Genomic DNA, 25,886 nt, shown 5'->3' with positions numbered 1-25,886 from the left:
GTTCTCTTTTTCCTGCATGGGCCCGAATGGAGGTTTTTCTGAATTTTTCATTCATAATTTCGTTGTAACTTGGTACCTGTCGGCGGTCGGCTTGCTAGTCGTGTCAAGATGGCGGACAGGTCCCTTCCGCTAGCCTTCCTGTTCATTGGCTTCCCATGTGGTTTTCAATGTTACAGGTGGTTTTGAAATGGTTTTATTTGTATCTTTATGCGTGTAGAGGCATTATGTCTACTGCTTTCGCATTTTCTATATTGCGCTAAAAACCCGTGGTTGTTAGTTATGCTGCAGTGTGTACTAGGTTGTCAACTGCATGCTTCGTTTGTCGCGTGGTTGTGTAAGCCCATCGTCTTTTTACATGTATTTGTATGTGGGTATAGGGTAGATTGCTGCACAGGTTTTACTTGTTGCTGTTTAAACCCTGTACCGTGCCTTGCTGCAATTCCCGTCACAGGATACCCACGAGGTCTGCTTGCGCTGTTTAGTGCAGAAGGAACATGAGGAAGAGGTGTCGCGGCATGTGCCATGTTCGCCGCCCAAACCATTCGGGCAGGCGGATAGATGCAGCTGTTTTCTGCGGCAACCTGCTTGGGCAGGGGGTGATCTCTGGGCACAGGATCCCCGTCCAAAGCTCCCATAAAGTAAAAAAAGGGGTCCACGGGGCAGCTTCCCACGCTGAGCCGGCTCCCCAAAAAGCTAAAAAAGCGCCAAGAAGCCGTCTTCACGCGACTCATGACCCTTCTGCATCTCCTACTGCTTCGTCTCTGTACCCGCCACCCCCTCTTGATTCAGCACCTGTAAAAGTGTTCCTGTTGATTCGTTAACCGTTTTTTCCAGGAGCAGATGTCGTCAGTCAAGTCCCTGATTGACACATCTGGGGGTTGGCTGCGGCCCAGCTCTGGCTCGAAGCAGCGCCTCCCCTGGGCGGCTTGATCCTGCAACCCGGCCCTGGTGAAGAGCATGCCTCGGCGTCTGGTGACGACGACCTGGCTTTATGCACTGGTCTGTCACAGGTGCCTAGTGTACCGGCGATACAGGGTTGCCCTGTCATTGCCTGGTGTCCCCGCTGGCCGGTCGCCTGAAGCGCCGACCAGTTCGAGGAGATACCTCGGCGCCCGGCGGCCAGTCGGAGTTGCCGCCGGAAGCCTGTTGCGGCAGGTTCACTCGGGCTTCCACTGATTCATTCCCCAGAGCCCTTGTTGCCCCACTCCGCGAGGCGGAGACTTGCCCGGCGCCATAAGGGTGTTCACCAAACTTATGCTAATCCCAGCTCAGTTAGCCAGGTCTCCGGGGCAGGTGTTGTCACCCGCATCTGGACGATTGGCTTCACGGGCCTTAGGGCCTCAGTTAAACAGAGCTTGCCTCCACACTGTGCGTGCTGGATACTCTGGTGTCACTGGGCTGGATTATCAATCTCAAGAAATCAGACCTCGTTCCGGCCTTAGGATCTGATATTCTTGGGAGCCAGATTCAACACGGCGCTAGGGATTGTTTCTTGTTCGGACCGCGCATCGTCAAAGTCCGAGGACTGTGTTACAGTTCTCCAGTCTCCGTTCGCCGGCCCGAACATGGCTTCGGGTTGCTCGGCAACATGGCGGGCGACAGTGGGCGTGGTTTGGCGCGGCGCTGCGTGAGAGATGCGACCAATTCAGCAAGCATTAGCTCAGCTGTGGTCCCACTTGCAGGGCTACGAGATTATGCTCATAACGCCAGAGTGGTTAATCCCTCACTTGCGATGGTGGACGGACGTCTGGAATTGTCCAGGGGAATCCCCCTCTCAGTTCAGACGGACGCCTCCCTCACAGGTTGGGGGGGGGGTCCTGGGCGAGCACTCAGCCTCCGGCCTCTGGTCGGAGCGGGAGGTCAGCCTACACATCAATGTGTTAGAACTGAGAGCAGTCCGCAAGGTGTTCGAGTGCTTCCGGGTGTTGGTGCAGGGCGCGTGTGGTTCGTCTAGAAATGGACAATCAAACGGCCATGTCTTACATTCTCAAGCAAGGCGGCACAGTGTCTCACCGCTCTTTCAGGAGGCGGGCAGTTTCTACTGTGGTGCCACCAGTTCAACATTCGGTTTTGGCTCTGTTTATCTCCGAGAGTAGACAACGTCCGTGCAGATGCTCTCTCTCACGGCGTGCTACTTGCCCTTAATACCATCAGATGCTCGACGGGGAGATATCCGAGATTATCTCCCAGTTGTTCGGGTCGTTTGCAGGTGGATCTGTTTTGCGTCTCAGTGTGAACCAGATTCCTGTGTTCAGATTCCCGATTCCAGAACCGCCAAGTAACCACGCCTTTCGACGCAGGGTGGGACGGATAGGGTACGTGGCGTTCCCCCATTCCAATTTCCAGGGTCCTGCTTAGCGGGAACGCACAACCGGCTGCGCTACTTGTGCTTGGCACCGTTTGACCGGAACACAAAGCTAGTTTCCGTAATCCTCCAGGTTTCTGGCTCAACTTCCTGTTCTGGATTACCTTCATCGACTCCTATCTCTGAATCGAGCGCCCCACCGAATCCCAGAGATTCTCAGTGGGTGGCTTGGCAGCTTATCAGGGATCGCCTCCATGCGGCCGGAATTCTGCACCAGTTGCACAATGCTGGTTTCAACGGAGGGATTCCCTGGCCAAACGCTCAATATGAGGATAGATGGGCCTGTTATTCGCGCTTGTGTGTACAACAGGGGATTCTTGATCCCTTTCTACAGATTTCAGTCTGTGTGTTAGAATTCCTCCAGTTCGCTGGAAGCCGGTTCAGTCGCGTCATTCCGCTGTTCGGGATATTCTACACGGCTATTTCTGGCGCTTCATATTCCTGTTGACGGTGCTCTCTTGGGCAGCGGCACCTCTTGTACAGCCGCTTTTTAGCATGCGGGACAGAACTCCGTCCCGTTGTCCGACGTGATTAGTCTCGTGGGACTTGTCAATCGCTCTTGATTGGCTTGTCCGTCCACTGTTTCACAATCTTACCGCTCTTTCCTCCAGCTGTTGACGTGGAAGACGGCATTTCTTGTACGTGTGACTTCTGGCAGCGGGTTAATGTATATTCACGCAATGTCGGGCTCGTATCCCGCCGCTTACTGTTTTTCACAAAGACAGAGTTAGCATTCTGGCTGCCTGAGATCTTCACCGGCCCTAAAGATAGCTGATAGTCCTCTTCCATGTGACGGCGCCTATTGAGCTCCCAGCTGGCCTCCTTGTCCGTACCTCTCACGACGCTCACGCCCTTTTGTGATGTCCGTGAAGACACTTCAGGCTTATATCAAACGAACAAGGGGTACCCGTATAAGTAAACCAATTGTTTTGTTGTTAAGTGGCGGGTTCAGGTTGACCTTCCGCCACCAAGCTATGACCATATTTCTCGTGGCTTGTCTCTTGCCATACATATGAGTTATACTCAAACAGGGCTTATCCCTCGCCTGTTGGGTTGAAAGCTCATCTCGGTTAGGGCAGTATATGATCGACGAAGCTGATATTTCTGCAGCCCTGCCCATTGAGGAGATCTGTTCATGCTATTTGGAGCCGGCCCCAGCACGCTCATCCAGCTATTACCAACTTGACAGACTCTCCAGTGAGCTGCTCGCCCGGTCAGGGCAGTTCTCTCCAATGGGTATGGTTCCACTTCTTCAGCCGGGACATTGAGCTTTCGAGGTTTTAAAACATTATTGTGTGAACCATTATCTGCCAATTTTAACACTGGTGTTGGGTTTTGTAAATCTTGTTGGCATTTTTCCCTTGGTGATGGGTTTTATGGTGCTGGTTTTTTATTCCCATGTCTCTTGCTTTCTAACCGGTGAAGTCTCTAGGACTAAACTGCCCTTGGAAACTTTGCCGTTCATATTCTCGCATTGCTTCTGGTTGATATGGACCCTTATCTTCACTTCCTCGAAAAGTAGATTACGGAAGGAGGAGGGTGTGTCTCGCTCGGGTTGCATTAGCCAGGTTTCATTGACAAATTTGCATACTTCTTTATTCCCTGACCCTTGGCTCATGCCCCCGCCTTCGATTGGCTTTGGTGACACGTGATCAGGTAAGTGTGCCTTTTCTGCTATAATTAGCTTGGGAAATTCCCACCTCTTGTCAGTGCTTTAAGCAGACAGAATGAGCCGCCCTGAGATCCGTCTTTAGGAGTCTGTCTTATAGGATAAAAACCTCATGCTCAAGGAGGAATATATAAAAGAATCGAACCAACCTGTAGAGGTTTCAGATTCTTTGAATATATTCTCCCAGTACGCTCACCACCTCCCTCAAGATTCTGTCTGACTTCGCTCAGCATGGAAAGTGAGGTACGAGGTTACGGTCTAGAGTTACCTGCTCTATTGTAGGGGGTCGGAAGGCCTGTAAGGGTGGTGGTCTCCACAAGACAAAATCGTGAGTTTTTGTTTTGTAAATATTTTATTCAAATATTGTTACAACTGTCGTAGGGATTTTAAATGGACATTTAAATGCTTATAAGTACCCCAAGGAGGAATATATTCAAAGAATCTGAAACCTCTACAGGTTAGTTCGAATTTTCATAGCAAACAGGAATCACTTAATTCAAAGTATGCACTGAATATTTTTATATTCTTTATATGATTCAGGTGCTAGCCGTGGTCACATTGACGCCTTCAAAGCAGTTCGTGATGCACGAGTGGACCATTTCGTTGTGGAAACCAACAAGCTGCTAATCCGATTGGACAAACTAATAGGACCAGATTCACCACCGGAGCCAAATAAACGAAAAGGTATTCTACAAACCGAGACATTATTATACACATCAAAATGTGCTCTCTTTCTCATGCTGTTTGATGAGGATGAAGTGAGTTTTTAAAAATATTGCCCTTGAAACATATTTCTGCTGCCCACCAAGATCGACACAAGATGGTGGCACATTTTCCTCAGCTACTTTGGCAACCTCTCTGAAGCAGATTCTTACTAATTCACTCAGAAATTTCAGTTTGAAGCATTGATATGTTTATTAATAGTTTGTGTGTTTTGTAAGTGAAGTTTTATTACTTTAAAATATGATACTTTCCCATGTTTAGCATAGGATAGGTCCAGTGAAATGTTTCCTAATTCTGATCTGTGTAGTCAATTTTTATTTTTTTTATGACCAAAAGGGCAGGTGGTTAAAGCGGCCACTTGTCACACCAGAGATCTTGTTTGAATTCCCCACATGGGTACAAATGTCAAGCACATCTCTGGTGTCTGGAGTTTGTCTCCAATTTGGTGAAATAAGGCTAAATCAGTGTCAAACCATACTCAAGTTTTTGTCGACTTGTTGATATTGTTAGCATTTGACTTTTCTGACATAGCTTTTTCTAATCTAGATGAGTTTGTGAAATGTTTCAGTTGCTCAAAAGGGACATTTTCCACAACAAATTCACACTTTCCTACAAAGTCAAGTTGGGAAATCACTCACAGTCCTAACAGCTTTGCATTCAAGCATATATACTAGTATTTAGCTTTTAGCAATAGTTTAACCACTTGTGGATAAAACATTCATCTAGAATGAAACATGATAATTTGTATGTGTTAGAATGCAAATATTTGACGAAATAGATAATATCAAGTGTATATTTCACTTTGTTTGTATCCTACAGCTTTATTCCTTAGACATCATTCCGACTTTACGATGTGGTGATGTCATGGTATTGAGCGCTGCTGCTCCTTTTGTCCTATGCCATAAGCAGTTTGCGATATCATACAATAATTTTTCGATGATATCATCTTACATTTTGTTTTGTATATAATGTAGTGAGTTGATTTTGAGTCTTTGAATCGCATCATTTTGGCGATAGACTAACTTTAAATATATTGTAATTGGACTCCTGAAACACAGCATTTCGATTTTAGCAGTGAATAAAAGGTACTAACAGATATCCTGTAAGAATGATATGTCCATCTGAAGATGATATATTGCTTCCTGGGTTTATGACAAAGAGAGCTGTTTGTGTTTGCTATTCAAAGAAGTGATGGCATCAATATGTTTTCAGTAGTATGTTGCCTCTTAATGACCCTAACTGTCCATACACAATAGCATCGTAACTTTGAACATGAAGGAAAATAGTCCTGAAAACAGCATGCAAGGAGAGTGCATTTTATGTGTGTTACAACTTCTTGGATTCATATTTTCTTCCTTTCTTTAGTCTTAGGGTGGACAGATAGGCACAAACGAAGAGGTATGTAATGTGTTATGCATGACTGTGCACAGTTGGATTGTTCGAGTTCAGCTTTTGTGGTGTTGTTACTGTTGTTGAAATAAAAACTGAAAGATATTTAAGTTAAAAATATGCATTTCAGTGTTTGTTGTCTAAAATCAAAGAAAACGTCCTTCAGTAATCCACAGAGCATGTTGTGTATGTGAGGCACTTGAGACTAATACAACGATCCCCGATTACATTTCCATTCAGTTCTAGTAGCCCAAACTCATCCCTTTTTATCCTTGCATTTTGGAAACATAACTGGACTGATATAACAATCAGCATGTACGTTGTCTGTCTCTGTTTTCTGTTTCTGGAGCAGAACTCTCTAAACCAAGGAAACCGTTTTATACTTCATGTTGAAAATTTATATAGCCTATTGATGTACAGGAAATTTGTGATTTGGAATTTTCAAAGACTTTACAAAGTATCCAAGAGCAAGGTATATAGTTTATTCTGTGTAAATAGCTAAAGTTGGTGTTGGAATTGAACCAGATTAGCTCCTGAACTTAAGAAACTTGAGGCTTCCATAATATTTTATAGAGGTGTTTTGGTTTAGGCTTTTACATCATTTTATTTGGGAACAGTTAGTACAGGTGAGTTTCTTCCGTGCTTGTTTTAGAACTGATTGAATTGAATTGAGTGGTAACATGATATGATGTGATTGTTGCACACCAACAGCATAATGTCAGTTACCACCGGGTTACTAGACTGAGGCCATTATTTAAGTATTCTAAGATGCCTAGCGGTTAGAGCAATCGAAAACAAAATACATTATCAGACAATAAAGGTATAGTTTTTTCATGACATAACAATTGAATGACATTATCCCATCACTGCGCCATTCTAGTGTGCCCCCTCGTAATCGAACCATTTTACATTATGTCACAATGTAAGCGACGTCACGATGCATGTCAGTTGTCATTCCTCGTACGGCCTCCTACAGTAAACTAATCCGTTGCATCCCGTTTCTTGGTGTGCAGTTGCTTCACGCAGCTAATATCACTGGTGGAAACATTACGTTTATGTTTTACGACGTCTAAAATGTGTCAATTCGACTCACAAGTTTTCAGCGACACGGTAACGTTCGCAATGTTTACATTTCCACAATGCAATCGTGGAATGTGGCTTGACTACTCAGCTTCATCTGGATGTACTGACCTAAACTTACGTTGGTAGTAGAAATGCGACGTTCATATTGCCCCATATCATTTACGTTAATGACAGATGAAGTTAAAATAATTCAGAGAAGATATTTAATCCGAACGTAAACCGTCATCAAACTGTTATCATTTTTTTTTTTCTGGTAACACTCGTCTTAACGTAGGGGGGCAGACACATCAATAGAACAGCGCACCAGTTAGCCCTGTGCAAGCATTCTTAATTTAGGTCAGCGACACCGTCGTTTGTTTTCTGCCTTAAATTAATCGTAATTATCCTTAGAAAGTATTTAATTTGGCATCTTAGAAAATAACTACAGTTCGCTCTACTACCATGTATATAGAGAATACTACACGAGGTCTCATTACATACGAATTATACGAAACGAGTGTCCTTCCTATGGTATCTGACCGAGCCGAAGCGCAGGTCAGATAACATAGAAAGGTCACAAGTTTCGTGATGATTCGTATGTAATGAGACCGAAAGTGTGGTATTTTATTTATTACCCACGCCTTACATGCATTAAATTGACAAAATAGTGTATTTTTGTTAATATTTTGGTTTCAAACCAAACCGGTTTCATAAAGAGGTTATGGAAGAGTTTTGTACTGTAGTACAATATTTGCATGACGTCACAATGAAATGACGCCACTGCCTTGGTAACCGACGCCACGATGCATGTCAGTTGTCATCGCCTCAGACAGCCTCTTACAGTAAACTACTCCAGAGCACCCCGCTTCTAGGTTTGCAGTTGCTTCATTCGCTAACATCAAACATTGGTGGAAACATTGGACGGGTATAATGTCTCAGTTCGACTCACAATTAAACAGCGACACGGAAACGTTCGCGATGTTTACATTCCCACAATGCATTAAAGTTGTAGAATGAATGAATTCACGTGTTTGTTATGAATGAAAAAATAGTTACGTCAGAATGTGACCTAATTGAGAGGTCATCGGTTATCCAATCAAATCGTTAGAATCTCAGGTCAAGTCGTTACGACACAGGTCAACGCCATACGACACTCGTGTGACGTACGAGATTAGTATGCAACTACCCATACGTTGACCACGTGGGTAATAAAGTGTAATATAGCACACTTTCGCCCTGAACTATTATAACTATTATTTCTTAATTCTCAGTATAGTGTATAGGATCTCAAATGTATTATGATTATGACCTACCAATTAATCGATCTATAGCTCCTGCACTAGTGATAATGCTAGTGCATCGTATGTGACAGATGAATGGATACATTGATAGTTGACAGAGATTTGCCAGCATTATTTGTCTGGGAAATCTTTCATGGCAGAATTCATTCCTAAAATGCATCCAAAGTTTCTGCCTCCTATTATTAGTTGAAATGCACAAAGTTAAATTTCATTCATGCAAACAAAACTGATTTAATTAGGATCTTTTATGACTTTCATCATTTATCAAGTCTCTCAGGCCAAAAGGATTTTTATCATACCTTTTCTTTTGGAATATCTCCTACCATGCTTTACTTTATTGCAGCCTGTAGAAAGTGACAACAAATTTATATTGCAGCTTTCGAAAAATCTGTGGTACCATGGATCCCAGATAGCGAGGTTCCCGCCTGCCTCTGCTGTGAGAGGTCCTTCTCCCTGCGTCGGCGCCGCCATCACTGCCGTGTCTGTGGAGGGATCATGTGTGAAAACTGCTCCCAGTTCCTCACATTTTCATATGCTCGTATGTATTGGGATGCATTCACATTTCCCTCAGTCCTTACAAAATGTAAAGGAAGGTGATTGAAATAACAGAGAAGTGTATAGATATTCAGCTATAAGAATCACATATGGGTTTAGTGTTGTGTAATTGATAACATAACCATTAATGTATTCATTGTTGCAGTTAGGTATTTTGCTCAGATATGATGCAGTCTGCATCACAATTTTATGATGAAGGTTGTGTCAGGAGAACCCTAAGCAACTCAGATCATCCGATCAAAATGAAGGATGCATGGGTTCTTGACACAATCAGATGTCAGCAATCTAAAACAATTTGGCTTCATTTATATACCGCCTTGATCACTAAAAACTCGCGCTTAAAATGTCCACCAGTATGTTAGAACTACATTGGATTTCTTCCATTATATTTGTTTTCGAGGTACAGCACTCGGGAATGCTTGTCTGAATACTTTGGTCACCCATACTTAGAATTTAGAAGCCATAATGTTAGCTGACTGATTAGAAAGTTAATCTGGCTTCACACTGTGTCAAGTCCTGTGTCCCCTGATATTGCTGGAATTAGCTAAACTCACTCACTCGATCACTAATGTTTGGCTAGAGAGGCTCCTTTCAATAGAATCCTTTAACCCAAAAATATGGAATACTTTCTAAGCACAATGTTGATGTTTACTTCACAGAGAAGCTGGTGAACCCTGCGTTTAGCTTCCAAGGTCCAGGTTTCCTGCGCCGGTCCGGCAGTAATAGCAGTCTTAACTCTCTGATGGGTCCAGAAGGGGAGAGACACATGCGAGTGTGCGACACTTGTAGGCGTCTCCTGGAGAGGCGAGACCAGATGACGGAACAACGCAACACTAAAACACCACTTATGCAGCTATATGATGTACGGGTTTCATGGATTTCTCTGTTAGCTCCGTGATGATTTGTGTTTAAATACAGTATATCACGCCGTATAGGATGGGTTTTGTGTACCTGAAATTAGAGGGCTTTGAAGGGGGATGTGACCTATTATTGCAAAGAAAAACAATGGAAAACAAACACATTTTAACTGCAGATACATGTGTAGGGATCATGTATACACTGATGACGTGATTCGTTCAGGACTGCTTTCCAGAAGGGGTATATAAGCTAGCATAGATTTTGTAGGTTTATAAAAGGGGTCGCATTATATGCGGCGGTATATGGTAGGTCTTCTGTAACCAATACTTGTCATTACAGCCTTGGTTGATGCATATCAATTTATCCCAGTTGATTCTCAATTACTGCGTTGTCTGTTCTAGAGTTGATTATATACAAACCGCCGCCACAATATTGGAATATTGCTGAGTGCGATGTTAAACAATATGCAAACAATACTGAATAGATACTTCAATGGATACCATTCCATAAATGTTGATAGGCTATGTTATTTATGTAACACTTTATAATTTAAAAAAATGTTTCACTTTTTGTTACTTACGTCACTGTTGCCATTACCTAGCAGCGTTTTTATGAAAGTATTTGCTTTTAACAGAAAATGAAGACATGCATTCAGGAGGCTGAAGAACTACTAACGAGATACCTACCAATGGTAGACTCTCTCAGGTAAACACTTGTCTATTGTCACTACCATTAAGATGTACAACATTAGTTTATATTCTTCATGTCAGAAAATGTTATTTGTTTGGATGGCTATTTTGGGCATTGAATACACAAGGCTCATGTCTTCTGTAAATGTTATTTGATTGGATGGCTTATTTGGTGTTGAATAGACAGGGCTCAATGTTATTTGTTTGGATGGCTATTTTGGGCATGTCTGAATGTTACACAAGGCTCATGTCTGTCTGTAAATGTTATTTGATTGGATGGCTATTTTTGGTGTTGAATGGCTATCTTCTGTAAATTTATTTGGGATGGCTATGAATACACAAGGTCTCATGTTTGGATGGCTATTTTGGGCTTGAATACAATGGCTCATGTCTGTAAATGTTATTTGTTTGATGGCTATTTTTGGTGTTGAATACACAAGGCTCATGTCTTCTGTAAATGTTATTTGTTTGGCTCATGGCTATTTTTTGGATGGCTATTTTGGGAAATACACAAGGCTCATGTCTTCTGTAAAATGTTATTTGTTTGGATGGCTATTTTGGGCATTGAATACACAAGGCTCATGTCTTCTGTAAATGTTATTTGTTTGGATGGCTATTTTTTGGTGTTGAATACACAAGGGCTCATGTCTTCTGTAAATGTTATTTGTTTGGATGGCTATTTTGGGCATTGAATACACAAGGCTCATGTCTTCTGTAAATGTTATTTGTTTGGATGGCTATTTTGGGCATTGAATACACAGGGCTCATGTCTTCTGTAAATGTTATTTGTTTGGATGGCTATTTTGGTGTTGAATACACAAGGCTCATGTCTTCTGTAAATGTTATTTGTTTGGATGGCTATTTTGGTGTTGAATACACAAGGCTCATGTCTTCTGTAAATGTTATTTGTTTGGATGGCTATTTTTGTTTGGATGGCTATTTTTTGGATGTTGAATACACAAGGCTCATGTCTTCTGTAAATGTTATTTGTTTGGATGGCTATTTTGGGTTGAATACACAGGGCTCATGTCTTCTGTAAATGTTATTTGTTTGGATGGCTATTTTGGGCATTGAATACACAAGGCTCATGTCTGTAAATGTTATTTGATTGGATGGCTATTTTTGGTGTTGAATAGACAGGGCTCATGTCTTCTGTAAATGTTATTTGTTTGGATGGCTATTTTGGGCATTGAATACACAAGGCTCATGTCTTCTGTAAATGTTATTTGTTTGGATGGCTATTTTGGTGTTGAATACACACGGCTCATGTCTTCTGTAAATGTTATTTGATTGGATGGATAGTTTTGGTGTTGAATACACACGGCTCATGTCTTCTGTAAATGTTATTTGTTTGGATGGCTATTTTTGGTGTTGAATACACAAGGCTCATGTCTTCTGTAAATGTTATTTGATTGGATGGATAGTTTTGGCATTGGGGTGGTGGGGTAGCCTTATGGCTTAAAGTGTTTGCCCATCATGCAGAAGACCCGGTGTAGCAGGCCATTTCTTCCCTGGTCTAAACTTTCCCCGGGAGGTTTTGTCCTAGGATATTCTTACCCCGGGGAAAGTTTGGGCTAGGCTAAAGTTTCCCTCCCCTAGGCCAAACTTCCCCCTGTCTAAACTAGGATATTTTGTTCTGTTTTCTATGAAAAGTAGGGAGATTCTGGCCTAGCTAGGCCACTTCTTCCCCATCCTTGTTCTCATATCAAAAGGGGGAGATTCTGACCTACCTAGGCTACTTCTGCCCCACCCTTGTTTTTATATCAAAGGGGGAGATTCTGGCCATGCTCGACTACTTCTTCTCCACCCTTGCTCTTATATCGTAAGCAGATTCTGGCCTAGCTAGGCTACTTCTTCCCCATCCTTGTTCTCATATCAAAAGGGGGAGATTCTGACCTACCTAGGCTACTTCTGCCCCACCCTTGTTTTTATATCAAAGGGGGAGATTCTGGCCATGCTAGACTACTTCTTCTCCACCCTTGCTCTTATATCAAAAGGGGTGATTCTGGCCTAGCTAGGCTACTTCTTCCCCATCCTTGTTCTCATATCAAAAGGGGGAGATTCTGACCTACCTAGGCTACTTCTGCCCCACCCTTGTTTTTATATCAAAGGGGAGATTCTGGCCATGCTAGGAGACTACTTCTTCCCCACCCTTGCTCTTATATCAAAAGGGGTGATTCTGGCCTAGCTAGGCTACTTTTTCCTTACCCCTTGCTCTTATAAAACAACAGTAGGTTTGACTTATATTTTGGTACACATTTTTGCTAAATAGTCCATTCTGGCCTCTGACTTGGGTGTAGTGATTTGAATGCATACATGTTTGAACGGCATATATCTCTAAATCCATCCTGCTCCTGCCGCCATTCCTATGAAGACACATTGCATTAGTTCTTCATCTGTCCAGATCATGTCACAATAAGATGTAAACATTCAATCGCACATTTGATGGGTAAATAAGATGTAATATACACAGGTTGCTTGCTCTCTTATATCATGCTGTTTATTATCTAAGTGTATAATGTATAAGTGTAATAGAACATTATTCACATAAGCTTGTTTACTAATCCATAACCACTTTGGGTGAATGAAATATGATTCAGATATCCATGGGCCAAGTATACCCCTTTATCAAACCTTTTGTCTTTTGAATATAGAATAAGGCAATATAGTGGAATGATAGATGATACAGCATTTGATACAGATATTGTGTTGGGTTATTGTTGTGTTAATGTTTACATCTGCTTCCAACTGTTAAGTTGATGTTTGCCGACATGGATGCCATATTTAAAGCCATGAGTGAGGGAATAAAATTTTGAATGGATATGGACATCTAAGTAAAAACTGGGTATTTAGTTCAAGAATATAGTAATGATTTTGACATAAGCCAATTTTGAGTAAGTGGCTTATAAGTAAATTATTGAAAGATAAAAATAAGTAAATGATAATATAAAACAATAGTAGTGATATAATATCTTTGCTTTTATGCTTGCTTTTCTTTTTTAATCTCACCTTATAGAAGGGTATTAAAACAAAATGAGAACCATGTACATGTTATATATATCTGAAGATGAAGATTACCTGTAAATTGTTAATGGAACTTGACATCAACATGAATATCTTATCAATGTGTTCACGTGAATAGCTATGTCTTGTTTTCGCTTCTGACTTTTTGAGATCTAACATAAACAGTAAAACAAGGTTGGGGAAGAAATAGCCTAGCTAGGCCAGAATCTCCCCTTTGATATAAGAACAAGGATGGGAAACAAGTAGCCTTAAAGTTGATTCAAGGGTGGGGAAAGTTTGGGCCTAGGACAAACTTTCCCCGGGGAAGATTAAGCCTAGGGGGGGAAAGTTTGTCCTAGGCCAAAGTTTCCCCAGGGAAGGTTTGGCCAGGGGGAAAGTTTGGCCTGTTAAACCGGGTTTGATTCCCCAACACGGTGTACAATATGTGAAGACTATTTCTGGTGTCCCCTGCTGTGATATTGCTGGAATATTGCTAAAAGTGGTGTAAAACCATACTCACTCACTCACTATTTTGGGCATTGAAGCTCTGATGTAGAATGGGTCTTTATTGTTTATAGTAGCATGGAGATACCAGATACTTTATACACAGTGATTATTTTGTGTGAGTATGTGTGGAGCCTGTGTATTCCAATCCAAACAGGTGGCCAAAGTTGGCAAGGTTGTTCAAAGCAGTTCATTGTGTTGAGTTGTGTTCCTTAGGCATGCCAGGATCCTATGATCCTGTGGAAAAAATGACATTTCCTGGATATGATCCTTTGTCATTGTTAGTATCATAACATGCTGTGTATTTTCAACAAGGTGGTAAACATTTTGAGACCTCCATATAGGGTGCAGGTTTTTCTACCACATTTAGCTGACACAAACTAGGATATTACTGAAATACTTTTCAAAACAGTGTCAAACCAACTCACTCACTCTTATTCCAGCACTGGTGAGTCTGTGTACAACTACAGACCAGCTCAAATTCTACGGACCAAGCTGACTCGACAATATGAAGTGGTGGATCAACTAAGGTAGGTTTGTTGATTGTTGTATTATTTTTCCTTATCCTGACTCATGCTTAATTGCTTGTCTTCTTCCTCTTGCGAACATAGTGGAACACTTGTATCTCCTTATTGAAGCTCCCTTCAATAAAGTGTAAGTAAAATCACTAATCACTACTCACCAAGAGTTGTCCCTCCTTCCGTTTTGGCGGGAACTGGCGCCACTGTTCCCCCACATGCTTCACTCTCTCCTTCTTCTTCCAGTGAGCAGGTTGTGAGAGCTTCTGTGTCTCCCACGCACTATATCCTTTTGATTATTTAGTTAGTTACCCTCTATAAGTTCTTTATAGAGGTTTAGCTAGTATCCTTCATCAATATGTTTTGATATTTATTCGTATTTACCACTGTTTATTCACGTGTATTCCGTGGTTTGTTCAGTAGTTTACGCTCATGAAAATCTGTTCCGTATGTAAGTTACGCTTCTGCTGCTGACCCGCACCTAATATGCCCTAGTTGCACAGTACCATGTTCTTTCAGCTCACGCTGCAATTATTGCAAGCATTTATCAACTTGTGAATTTAATAAATATTTACTTTATGGCCCTGAGATGTGCCGCAGATAGGTCGCGCGAGGATTGATCCAGTCATGGATAATACAGCTGAGTCCCTCACCAGTCAACTGCTGTCGGACGACCCCTACCGCCTGGTGTTCCGCTGGAGTTTCCCTCGGAGGAGAGGCGGGGACGAAGTCCGCCACCTCCAAGAAGAGACCTGCATCTCCAGACATCCCGCCGCCGCAGTCCAAGACTCGAGGTCGCTCAACCACCCAGCGCAGACTTCGCACCCCCAGGGCAGCGTCCACCACCAAGGGGAAGTCAGCGCAGACTACTAGAACTTTCTCGGCCGAGATTGTTCCAATCGCAGAACAGGGCCCGATCATCATCCCAGAGGTGCATCACAAGAAACGACCGGTCTCAGCTACGGTGACATCAGCGCAGATCCAATCTCAACCCGATGTATCAACGCTGACAACAGATGATCGTCCCGTGGGCCCCCTCACCATCAACGCAGAAAGGGCAGCGCTGGTACCACCGCAGACCTTCCCCGGCTTACTTTATGCAGCAGTTCTCCCAGCAGATCATGGAGATAATGGAAGAGCCGCTACGCCTGAAAAAGAAACAGCCAGCCCAGGGCCTGAGCCTTCGCTGGAAGGCTCCAACGCAGACATCATCTCTGAGGGGCCTGCCATCAACGTGACTTCTGCCAGCAGAACTACACTACCGACCAGCCTGCGCGCCAAGGTCGACACAGCCAGCCCCTGCGGAGGACTCGGACGACCAGCTGCCAGCTGGGCGTTCGCTAAGGGCTACACGATCTTCACCTGCTTCGACTCGATGATCAACGCCGCTTATGGAAGCTGCTCGCTAAGGAGGAATCGCCATCCCTGACTCTGGCTCGACAACCAGCCTTCGCTGGCGGACCAGTCGCCACCCCTAAGTGCGGACTCAGATGAACCTTCGCTGAGAAGGACGCCAGCTACAGTATCCAAGACATCTTCGCCCCATAGATCATCGAGGGATTCACCAGGACCTTCGCGAACCCACAGTCGCCATCTCCAAGCAGGTCCCCACGCAGGCACAGGCTCAGTTCAGGGGCCATTCACCACGCCGATCTCCTCACCTCCACGCCCCCACGCAGGTCTCCTCGCGCAGGTCTCCGCAGGTCACGCAGGTCACCACGACGCCCCAACAAGTCTCCGCCACAGAGGTCTCCACGAGATCGCCACCCAGATTACCACAGTCACGCAGGACTCCACCTCGCTCACCGCTGGAGGAGTATCAACGCCCCTTTCAGCACTCCTGTTACTGAGATGATGGCGCATCATATTCTCGACTCTGAAATACGGGTACTGGATGGCTAATGGATTGGACTTGGCTTCACCATCTAAAGACGATAATCCGCTCACACCTATCTTATGACAGATGATGATGTCGACGCCACGCCACTCTGCCCCCGACGATCCCATCGCAGCGGTTCCACAGAACCTGGACGCAGCTTTCAAGACAGCCACTAAAACCCAGGCTTCACACTTACCACAGTTCAACGCCAGGAAGTTCTCCTCCCATAACATGGATCCTTTCCTTAAAGCTCAGGAAATAGACGAGAACTTTAAAGTAATCAGCGATGCCAAGGCCAAGTCTTACAAGATTGAGGACCGCAAGCTGGCTCAAGTAGAAACTATGACCAGAAGAATGTTCTTCGGCCTCAACAGATCTCGCGACAGTCAACTAAACGCCATCGCCAAGTTTCGAGATTCCACTGCGGAAGAAGATAGAATGATCTATTCGCCCTCCTTATGCAGAAGAAGGACCAACAGTTCATGACAGACCACCTTTCGGCCCATCTCCTCAGCATTTAACTCTGGCTCGTCGTCAAGGTCTCCTCGCCTCCTGCAGTTGGAGGAAAGTTTACAGCGCCACTTTACACAGCCCCGTGGTCAACTCCTTCCATCTTCGCTGGAGAAATCGACAGGGTTGCTAAGGAAGTCACTAAAGATTCAAGAGAAGTCCTAATGATCAAGTCCATAGACACTCTGGCCAGCGCCATCAGGCAGACAACCCAGTGCTACTCAGGAAGATCCAAGTTTCCTGGAATACAGAGGGCACGCTGACAGGAAAGTGGCTAGCTCCAGAGGCGGAAGGACTCTTTCACGCCCATCCGCAACTACAGGAGGATCCGACGAGGCAGGGCACCCAGAGGCTCCCGGAATTATCGACGATGAAAGACGGGTTCGAAACAACTGGAGTCTTCCACCCCCAGCCGTTCCTGTACAACCTTCCCAAGTGGGTGGACGTCTACAACTCCACTGGGAAAACTGGGGAATACTACAAGATCCATATGTATCCAACATCCTAAGACACGGATATCGCATCCAACTACAGGCCACGCCACCGCTTACAGTCAACCCTCACAAGTTCGACTTCAAGACACATCAGATAGAGAAGTTACGAGAGGCTGTCTCATCTCTTCTAACCAAGCAGGCCATAGAAATCGTGGATCAAGTCAACATCGAACCAGGTTTCTACTCCCCAGTTTTCCTGGTTCCAAAGAAAAATTCCAAAGAAAAGTTCCGACTCATCTACAATATGAGCACGTTCAACAGGGATTATCTACGCAGACCTCCCAGGTTCCGCATGATACATCTATCTCAACTAATCCACCTCGTCCGTCCGATGGACTACATGGCCAGCATAGATCTACAGGATGCCTACCTGCATATCCCGATACATCCCGACTCGAGAAAATACCTCAGATTTACACTGGACGGGCTACATTACCAATGGAAGGTCCTGCCATTTGGAATATCATCGGCCCCCTGGTTGTTTACAAGAGTAACGAAACCCTTAGTCACATATCTACATCATCGAGGGCTACGCAGTGCATTCTACCTCGACGACGGGATTCAAGTAGATCAAGATCCAGTCCGTCTCAAACTACAATTGAATTTCACCATCAATCTACTCACTCAGCTAGGATGGTTAGTGAATCTACCCAAGTCGGACCTAGAACCTACGCAGGACCTACAGTTTCTAGGCATCAGATTTCTCACGACGCAGAATCGTATCGTCGTGCCATAGGACCGATGGCTCAAGATTCAACAGACCATCCCTCAAGCCTTACTTCTCTCGCGGGCCACTACGACAGTGGCAGAGTCTGTTGGGTCTCCTCACGTCCGCTGGAGACATGACAGCCAGAGGCAGACTACAGCTACGCCTACAGGTCCTCATCAACGCCATCTCGACGACCTACAACCCTTCGGGTCTACCGAATTACCTCAGACCTCATCTACTATGGTGGACCCGAGGTCAAATGTTTGCGAAGGCATCTATTTAGCAGAGCCGAGTTCAAGACCCATCTATACGTAGACGCGTCACTCCAAGGTTGGGGAGCACATCTCGACAACCATGTGGCAGCCGGGATATGGAACAAGGAAGAGAAACGTCTGCACATCAACATGCTGGAGATGAAAGCAGCCATCAACGCCATACTCCATTGGAGCACCATTCTACAGAATGCGCATCTCATGGTACACACAGACAACTCGACAGTGGCGCTTTTACATAAACAAGCAAGGCTCAACAAGATCATTGAACCTACTAGATCTCTGCTTTCAACTGTTCGACCTAATCGACGATCTGAACATCCACGTAAGAGCATGTCACATTCCAGGAGCCAAGAATGTCCTAGCAGACGCACTATCCCGTCCAACTCAACCATCGCCGACAGAATGGATGCTCCATCCAGAGATCTTCACACAGATCATCAAGGAAATAGGAGCTCTGTTAATAGACCTATTCGCCACACGCTTCAACAATCAGCTAACAACATTCGCCTCTCCAGTCCCAGATCCACGAGCGCAAGGCAACGGACGCTCTCAGCATATCCTGGGAAGGCCTCAACGCGACGCTGCTTTCCTCCGCCAGCTTACTACCGAGGGTGTTACAGAAAATCAGCCAGACAAGGAACCTCCAACTGATTTTGGTCGCTCTACTGGCCAGCTTAGAATGTGGTTCCCATTCTCATACAAGAACTCGACCACCAATACTGCAACTACCAGAGCGGTCGAATCTACTAGTACATCCTCACACAAAACAAGCGCACGGCAACCCAGGAGCATTCCAACTACACGTGTGGACTGTATTAAGGCATGTTTAAACAAGAGAGGTTACTCAGCCAGAGCGGCGAAAGCAGTCACGCTTTGCTTTATCGCATTCTACACGCTTCCTGTACGGTATGACGACAAGTGGCGCAATTTTGAGACCTACGCTGCTAAAAAGGGATTTACAGCTAGAAATGCAACACATCCCCAAGTGGCAGACTATCTTTGTCACCTACGACAAACCAAACGTCTGAAAGGTTCTACACTCTCAACATACCTAGCGGCATTGAGTTCAGTGATAACTATGAGGACGGGTGCAAAGCTAACCAAAGTACCAGAGTTACTGGCCTTGTTACGCTTCTTATAAATTGGAGGACCAAAACAGAGATTTCACGCCCGCATGGGACTCAATATTGTTCTCAAACATCTCACAAGTGACGCTTACTTAACCACTGGAGACGACATCCTTTGAATTCTTGACACAGAAAACGCTGTTCCTGCTAGCCCTAGCAACAGCAGCCAGGATGTCGGAAATTCATGCTCTAGATTACGAGAGAACGAGATTTGATGAAAATCAAAACACAGTGCACATGGGACTGCGATTGGATTTTATCGCTAAGAATCAACTGCCAGGTCAACCGGACAGACAATTCCACCTCCCAGCACTATCCTCCATACTCGGACCACATGATACGCTTGACTTATCCTTGTGCCCAGTGAGAGCATTGAAAGTTTATCTACATCGATCCAGAATGAGGAGACGCAAGTTTAAACGACTTTTCGGTCCCGATATCAACAGCTTACACAGACGGAAGTCTCCCCGCACTACGATATCAATCTGATAAGAACTGTCATACTACGAAGAGCCTACAAGGCTGCAGGACTCGATCCTCCAAGAGCCTCTAACCCTCACGAAATTAGAGCACTGGCATCAACACTCGCTCTACATGGGAATTGCTCTGCTTAACACGATCATGGAGGGCTGTTTCTGGAAATCGGACATGGTGTTTGCAAACCACTACTTGAGAGATATCGCCACCGAGGACGCCTCAGGCATTCACCATTTCGCCCCTCTGGTTGTCGCACAGCAGTTGACAGTTCCCCACAGAAGATGAGACGTAGTCTCGCTGTGTTATCACATGACTTATCAAGCCTACACTCAGCAGAGTTTTGCTTCAGTATCTATGCACGCCTCAAGACTAGCATAAGTGATAAACCCAGTACTTGTAAGCTTACTCTCAGTACAATTGGGTCGCTTCTCCACTTTGGAGTCGCTAAATCCACATTGAAATGTTAACAGAAGTAGGACCAAAGTTAACTATTGTGGTCCCCCATCAAAAGGCAGCTGAAAGAACACATTTGCTTACAGCAGCAGAATTTAGCATAATTACAGTGCCATTATGAAGTTCCCTGTGGGGGGGTTTATTTTGACGAAAATTCACTAATTAAATCCTAAAGTGCTTTTTCCCACCACCTTTCCGTCCGGATTCTACAAGCAATTAAGCATGAGTCAGGATAAGGAAAAATATGTAATTTTCTGAATAAAATTGATATTTTATACTTATCCTGACTCATGAGGTAAGCCCTCCCAACCTCCCCACAAGACACTTTGGATTTCCCTGCAAATTCAAGTGTCGGGCTCATATTCAGGAGAGAGTGAAGCATGTGGGGGAACAGTGGCGCCAGTTCCCGCCAAAACTGAAGGAGGGACAACTCTTGGTGATTAGTGATTTTACGTACACTTTATTGAAGGGAGCTTCAATAAGGAGATACAAGTGTTCCACTATGTTCGCAAGAAGAAGAAGACAAGCAATTAAGCATGAGTCAGGATAAGTATAAAATATCAATTTTATTCAGAAAATTACATTTTTAACTGTAGTTAATCATGACAATCGTCTTTGTCAAGAATATTATGTAAATATTAATAAAATCAGTAACCCCAATTTGAGTTTGTAGCAGTGTATGAAATAAGGCCTGTCCGACCGCCCGAAACAGTCTAGATTTCTGACGGACAGCCTAAATTTACAGCTAGCCAGCCTGATGGTCTGGTAAAAATACTAGATGTTCCATACATCTGAGTAAATTCACCATCTTTGGTCTGGTTAAACCATTTTGGGCTGGTAACATTTTGAAGTTACCAGCCCTGATGTCTGGCTGGATTTTTGGCTTATTTCATACACTGCTTTGCAGTCTATTAATTTTATCTGTTAGTCTGAAATCAGAATCTGTTAAAATGGGAATAACTGTCTACACACATACACAAAGTGATGTTACCTTATACACAATCAGATATTAAAAGTGGCATCGCTTCATCTGCACACATTGACAAACTGACATTGCCTCTGACCTAAGGTTTGTTATCGTGTATACATCCATTAACTTCTATTTTCCTACCAGTTTTATGACTTCTTTTGTTTAGCTTGAAATGGAATGTTGATTGAGGTAAAGACTTGAACTAGTTTGAATTTCCATCAGAAAGCCTTCAAGAAATTATGAAGAACAGCACATCTCTCCTCATATTATCAAAATATAACCAGCTAACAGTGGGTACTGATGAGGCTATGGGTTGCATAAGTGGTTCATGCAATTTTCTCATATATTTGTGTCATCAATTATTGTTTTTTTTGTCATATCTTCTTCAGCAAGAAGATTCTAGTTCTGAACCTGAACGATGACCCCCAGCCCAACCCAAAACAACTTTATCTTCAAAAAGCAATACGAGTCTATGCCAGTAACTTCATGCAGGACAACCTGCTGGGTCTACAGGCCCTCCCGACAGAGGAAGAATATAAAAGATTGCAAGGAAAAAGGAAAGAGGAAATTCAGCGCAAAATTGCAGCTGAGCGACAAGCAGCCATGGAGGCTCAAGAGAAGGAGAAACGTCAAGACGAGCCGGGGGTGAAGTCACCGACAGAGAGTGTGAAACAGCTCGGACATAAACGTTCAGATTCACAGGATAGTGTTGGGAGAGGCTGGAAGCCGACGGAAGTTGTGCCCAATGTTGACAATGATGACGATCCCATGGTGACACAAATTAAGATTATTCATGGATATATTCAGCAGGCAACAAAAGCTCAGAGGTGGGATGAAGTCGCCATGTTGAAACAGAATTTGAAAGACTTAAAAGCTGCTTATCTGCGTGAACAAGGAGAGGGGTTTATGTCCTAGTGTCCTATACTGGGTGTTGCAGTATAATCAAGCATGATTTGGTTGTGTTAACTTGTAATGTATGGTTAAATACTGTCAAGTATGAAATAAATGCAATCATAATTTTTTTATGTGAGTGTCCCTTGCTTTGCATTAATAATGTGACACATTTTCTATCTCAAGTAGTCCTGCTACTGCTACAAGCACTGCATGTGCTTAAACAGTGATGTACATACAAAAATGTATGCTCACAATAAAATATAATTGAGTGCTAAATTTAGATAATTCTGCCTGATAAGTTTACGCAAGTTGATGAAATTGTTCTGATAGTAGCCAACTGTTTTGTTTTTGGTAAGCTTGTAATAATCTCATAATAATAATAGGCAAAACTCACCCATGTGGTGAAATTGGACAGTACAGCAGTCAAGGTGAAACCGTAATACTGCCCATTAACCTTGATTTGCATTGTAACAAATCTTTGAGCTCATACAATCATTGGTGACCAACCTCTTTCAAATGAAGCAGGGCTACAGGCATTAATTTCAAGATGCATTTTAGGCCAGGGGCTGACACTCACAAGGATTTGGTTCTGCATTATTTCCATAATTGGCAGTATTATACTGTGTCTGGCTTTTGAAAGATTCCCTGAGGCATTGTTATGATGAACTTGTGATGATCCATAATTTTGGACCTTGTTATATTTTACAATATTACCTAATAGACAGGCCAATGTCATTTCTTTGTTTTATACCTTTCTGGTGACAGAATAGAAATAGAAAATATCATAGTTGATTTGAGGTTAATTTCAGTTACCGAAAGCTAGTTTAGCAGTTAAGCTAGAAGAGAATAGAAGATTCGTGTTATTCACGGCAGCTTTCATTGTATTTCTTGTGTAAAATTTAACATAATTTACTGCTCATAATAGTTAAAAATGATTAAAAGTCCATTTATAGATTCCATTCACCAAGTGATTGCGTATAGAGCTACATTAATTCCTCTGTCTTTGGATAAGCGTGCTCTCAAAGTCATTGTCACCTCCCTAAGGAGTATGGAGATGCCAACCACTCCAATTTTGACAGAGTTACTTCTGTTTTCAAATTCAGAATCCTCTCTCAGATTTGTCTTTTAAAACTCTGTGAAATAATTTTAATAAATTTCCGTTTAAATATGTTAATTTGAGTTATGTCTTATCGGCTTAAGTATGCCTAGAAATGCAGAAAATGGCATATTTCCATGCTAAATCAAGACATTTTCCCAGACCCCACCGTAGAGAGGGGCCGAGCCCCTCACGCCACCCCCAACTGGGACCATGGTGCTCAGCATGACTTCGCTTTCATATCATATATAGATTCAGGGTTGGCATCTCTGAGTAAACAACCCAAGCTGCCAGTAATCCGATGGAAGGTTAACAGTCGCATTACTTTCATGTCCTACCGGGTACCCATTCACTGCTAGGTGAACAGAGGCAAATTTCGAACAAAGTCCCATGCCAACAAAGTCCCATGCCCTAGGCAATGTTAACGGGACACACCATACAGCATGTGCCTCAGTCACATATTTTATTTATGTTTTTTGTCAAACTGATCATAATTTACTTGTCTGTAAAACAGCAAAAGGAATTGGCCATTTTTTATTGAGCATTTCTGTTTTGCAGCCACTGTTAAGTGAGCTAAGAATCGTGATGCATTTTATCTATGCACATGGTGACAAGACTGACCTTGTAATGCTGGGTTACAGATTGGCTCTGAGCCGAGTTTGTACCACTGTATCATGGTACACATATAGTGATACATATGGTGACGTGACGCTTCTATGTCATTGAAGTTGATGTTGATGTAAAAAATAAGCCCACATCAGGGCCCTTGTTTCACAAAGCGATCATAGTTAAGGCGATCGTAAACTCCCAAAGACTTACGACAGTCGAAGTGCTCACGATCGGTTTGGGCCCCAGCCCTTTATATAACCTGGTGTACATAGAGGCACACTTTGTACTAATTTATTGATGGATATTCAAGGCAATGAACTATAATAGCTGGCATATTACGTGAAGCTTTTGTGTACTGGTATAAATGTGATGTATTTTCTACAACCTTATAAGCATGCTAATGTCATCAGTTTGTCCAATCAAAGGGTTATCTATAACTATGATCATGATTCTTAAAAGTATTCTGGTGTGTAATACCAAATGATGTAAAAAGTATGGATAAATAGCACAGGGAGTAGGCTAAACTATTGTCTTTAAACTTGTCACTGTGCAATTGTTTGAGTGAGTGAGTTTGGTTTTACACCGCTTTAGCAATATTCTTGCAATATCACGGCGGGGGCACACCAGAAATGGGCTTCACACATTGTACCCATGTGGGGAATCAAACCCGGGTCTTCAGCATGATGAGAAAGCTTTAACCACTTGGTTATGCCACCGCTCCTACAATAGTTTGAACCAAGGTAGCTACTTGTGTCATTATTCACAACTCTGCTAGGCCTAGCCAAGACAAGTAAATTCAATAGGGACAAGTGAGTTTCCTTGTGGACTACCACGTTTACCGTTTGATATGAATCAGATCATCTTAGATGTATCAGTCAATTTCGTCAGGTGCAATAATATAAGCAAATCTACCTGGGTAATTAACTGTGTCTCTTCAGAGTTGACTCAGTAAGGATTTAACTATGGTCTTAATCAGTAATAGATCTGAATGGTAATTGGGAGCTCATCAACATGTCTCCTGTAGTACACTGTTGATGCCATTGACTCTTGTAGCCATGGTTACCTTGACAGGATGAAAGGCAGCAGTGACAGAAGAGTGGGGATATACAGGGTCTGATTTCATTTCATTGATAGAATCAAACACACACACAGGAACAGTATTTCTTCAGGGTTTTTTATTATTTCTGTGTAGACTGATTCTGATTCACGTGTGAAGAGTTATTTAAGGAGTACCATTACCAATATCTCTTTTGTTATTGTCTCTTTTGTTATTTCAGACAAATACAGTACAATCTAAAAATAATAAAAATTCCACAGAAAATTAAAATGGCTATTTGTGTTGCCTTGTTTGTTGAACCAGATGTCGCTGTCCTACACGACTATAGCCTAGTGGTTAAAGTGTTTGCTCGTCACGCTGAAGACCTGGGTTCGATTGCCCACATTGGTACAATGTGTGAAGCCCATTTCTGGTGTCCCTCACCGTGATATTGCTGGAAAACTGCTAAAAGCAGCGTAAAACTAAACTCATTCACTCACTGCAATCACCTAGCTCTTAGATCGCTTTGTGGAATTGGGCCCTCTTTAAGCGAAAACCTGCTTCACCCACACTCCCTTGAATAATTATAGCACTTGAGACTAGGTAGCATAAAACATTGTTTTACATTTGTCTCCAAAGAATGGAGAGACTTATTTTTTTTACTGAAAACAGAAGTTATGAGAGAGGAACTCTTTTAATTATTTCCTCAAGCAGGGATCCA

At 43.3% G+C, this 25,886-nt stretch overlaps 1 protein-coding gene across 1 annotated transcript in view; it reads left to right on the top strand.

The window, feature by feature from the left end:
• The window catches only part of LOC124289036 (rabenosyn-5-like), a 33,539-nt gene extending 8,079 nt beyond the window's left edge, over positions 1-25,460 (top strand). The window contains exons 4-9 of the mRNA XM_046725631.1: positions 4,575-4,718; positions 8,886-9,047; positions 9,724-9,926; positions 10,557-10,627; positions 14,562-14,648; positions 21,920-25,460. Of these exons, the coding sequence (XP_046581587.1) occupies positions 4,575-4,718; positions 8,886-9,047; positions 9,724-9,926; positions 10,557-10,627; positions 14,562-14,648; positions 21,920-22,445 (1,193 nt within the window). The 3' untranslated portion in view covers positions 22,446-25,460. The remainder of the gene's footprint in view (positions 1-4,574; positions 4,719-8,885; positions 9,048-9,723; positions 9,927-10,556; positions 10,628-14,561; positions 14,649-21,919) is intronic.
• Positions 25,461-25,886: the final 426 nt, after the last annotated feature.

The sequence above is a fragment of the Haliotis rubra genome, unplaced genomic scaffold (genome assembly GCF_003918875.1).
Source record: "Haliotis rubra isolate DU_JTF1 unplaced genomic scaffold, ASM391887v1 Scf430, whole genome shotgun sequence".
Lineage (NCBI taxonomy): Eukaryota > Metazoa > Mollusca > Gastropoda > Lepetellida > Haliotidae > Haliotis > Haliotis rubra.
The sequence above is the reverse complement of the archived record's forward strand: the minus strand, read 5'-3'. Positions and strand labels throughout refer to the sequence as shown.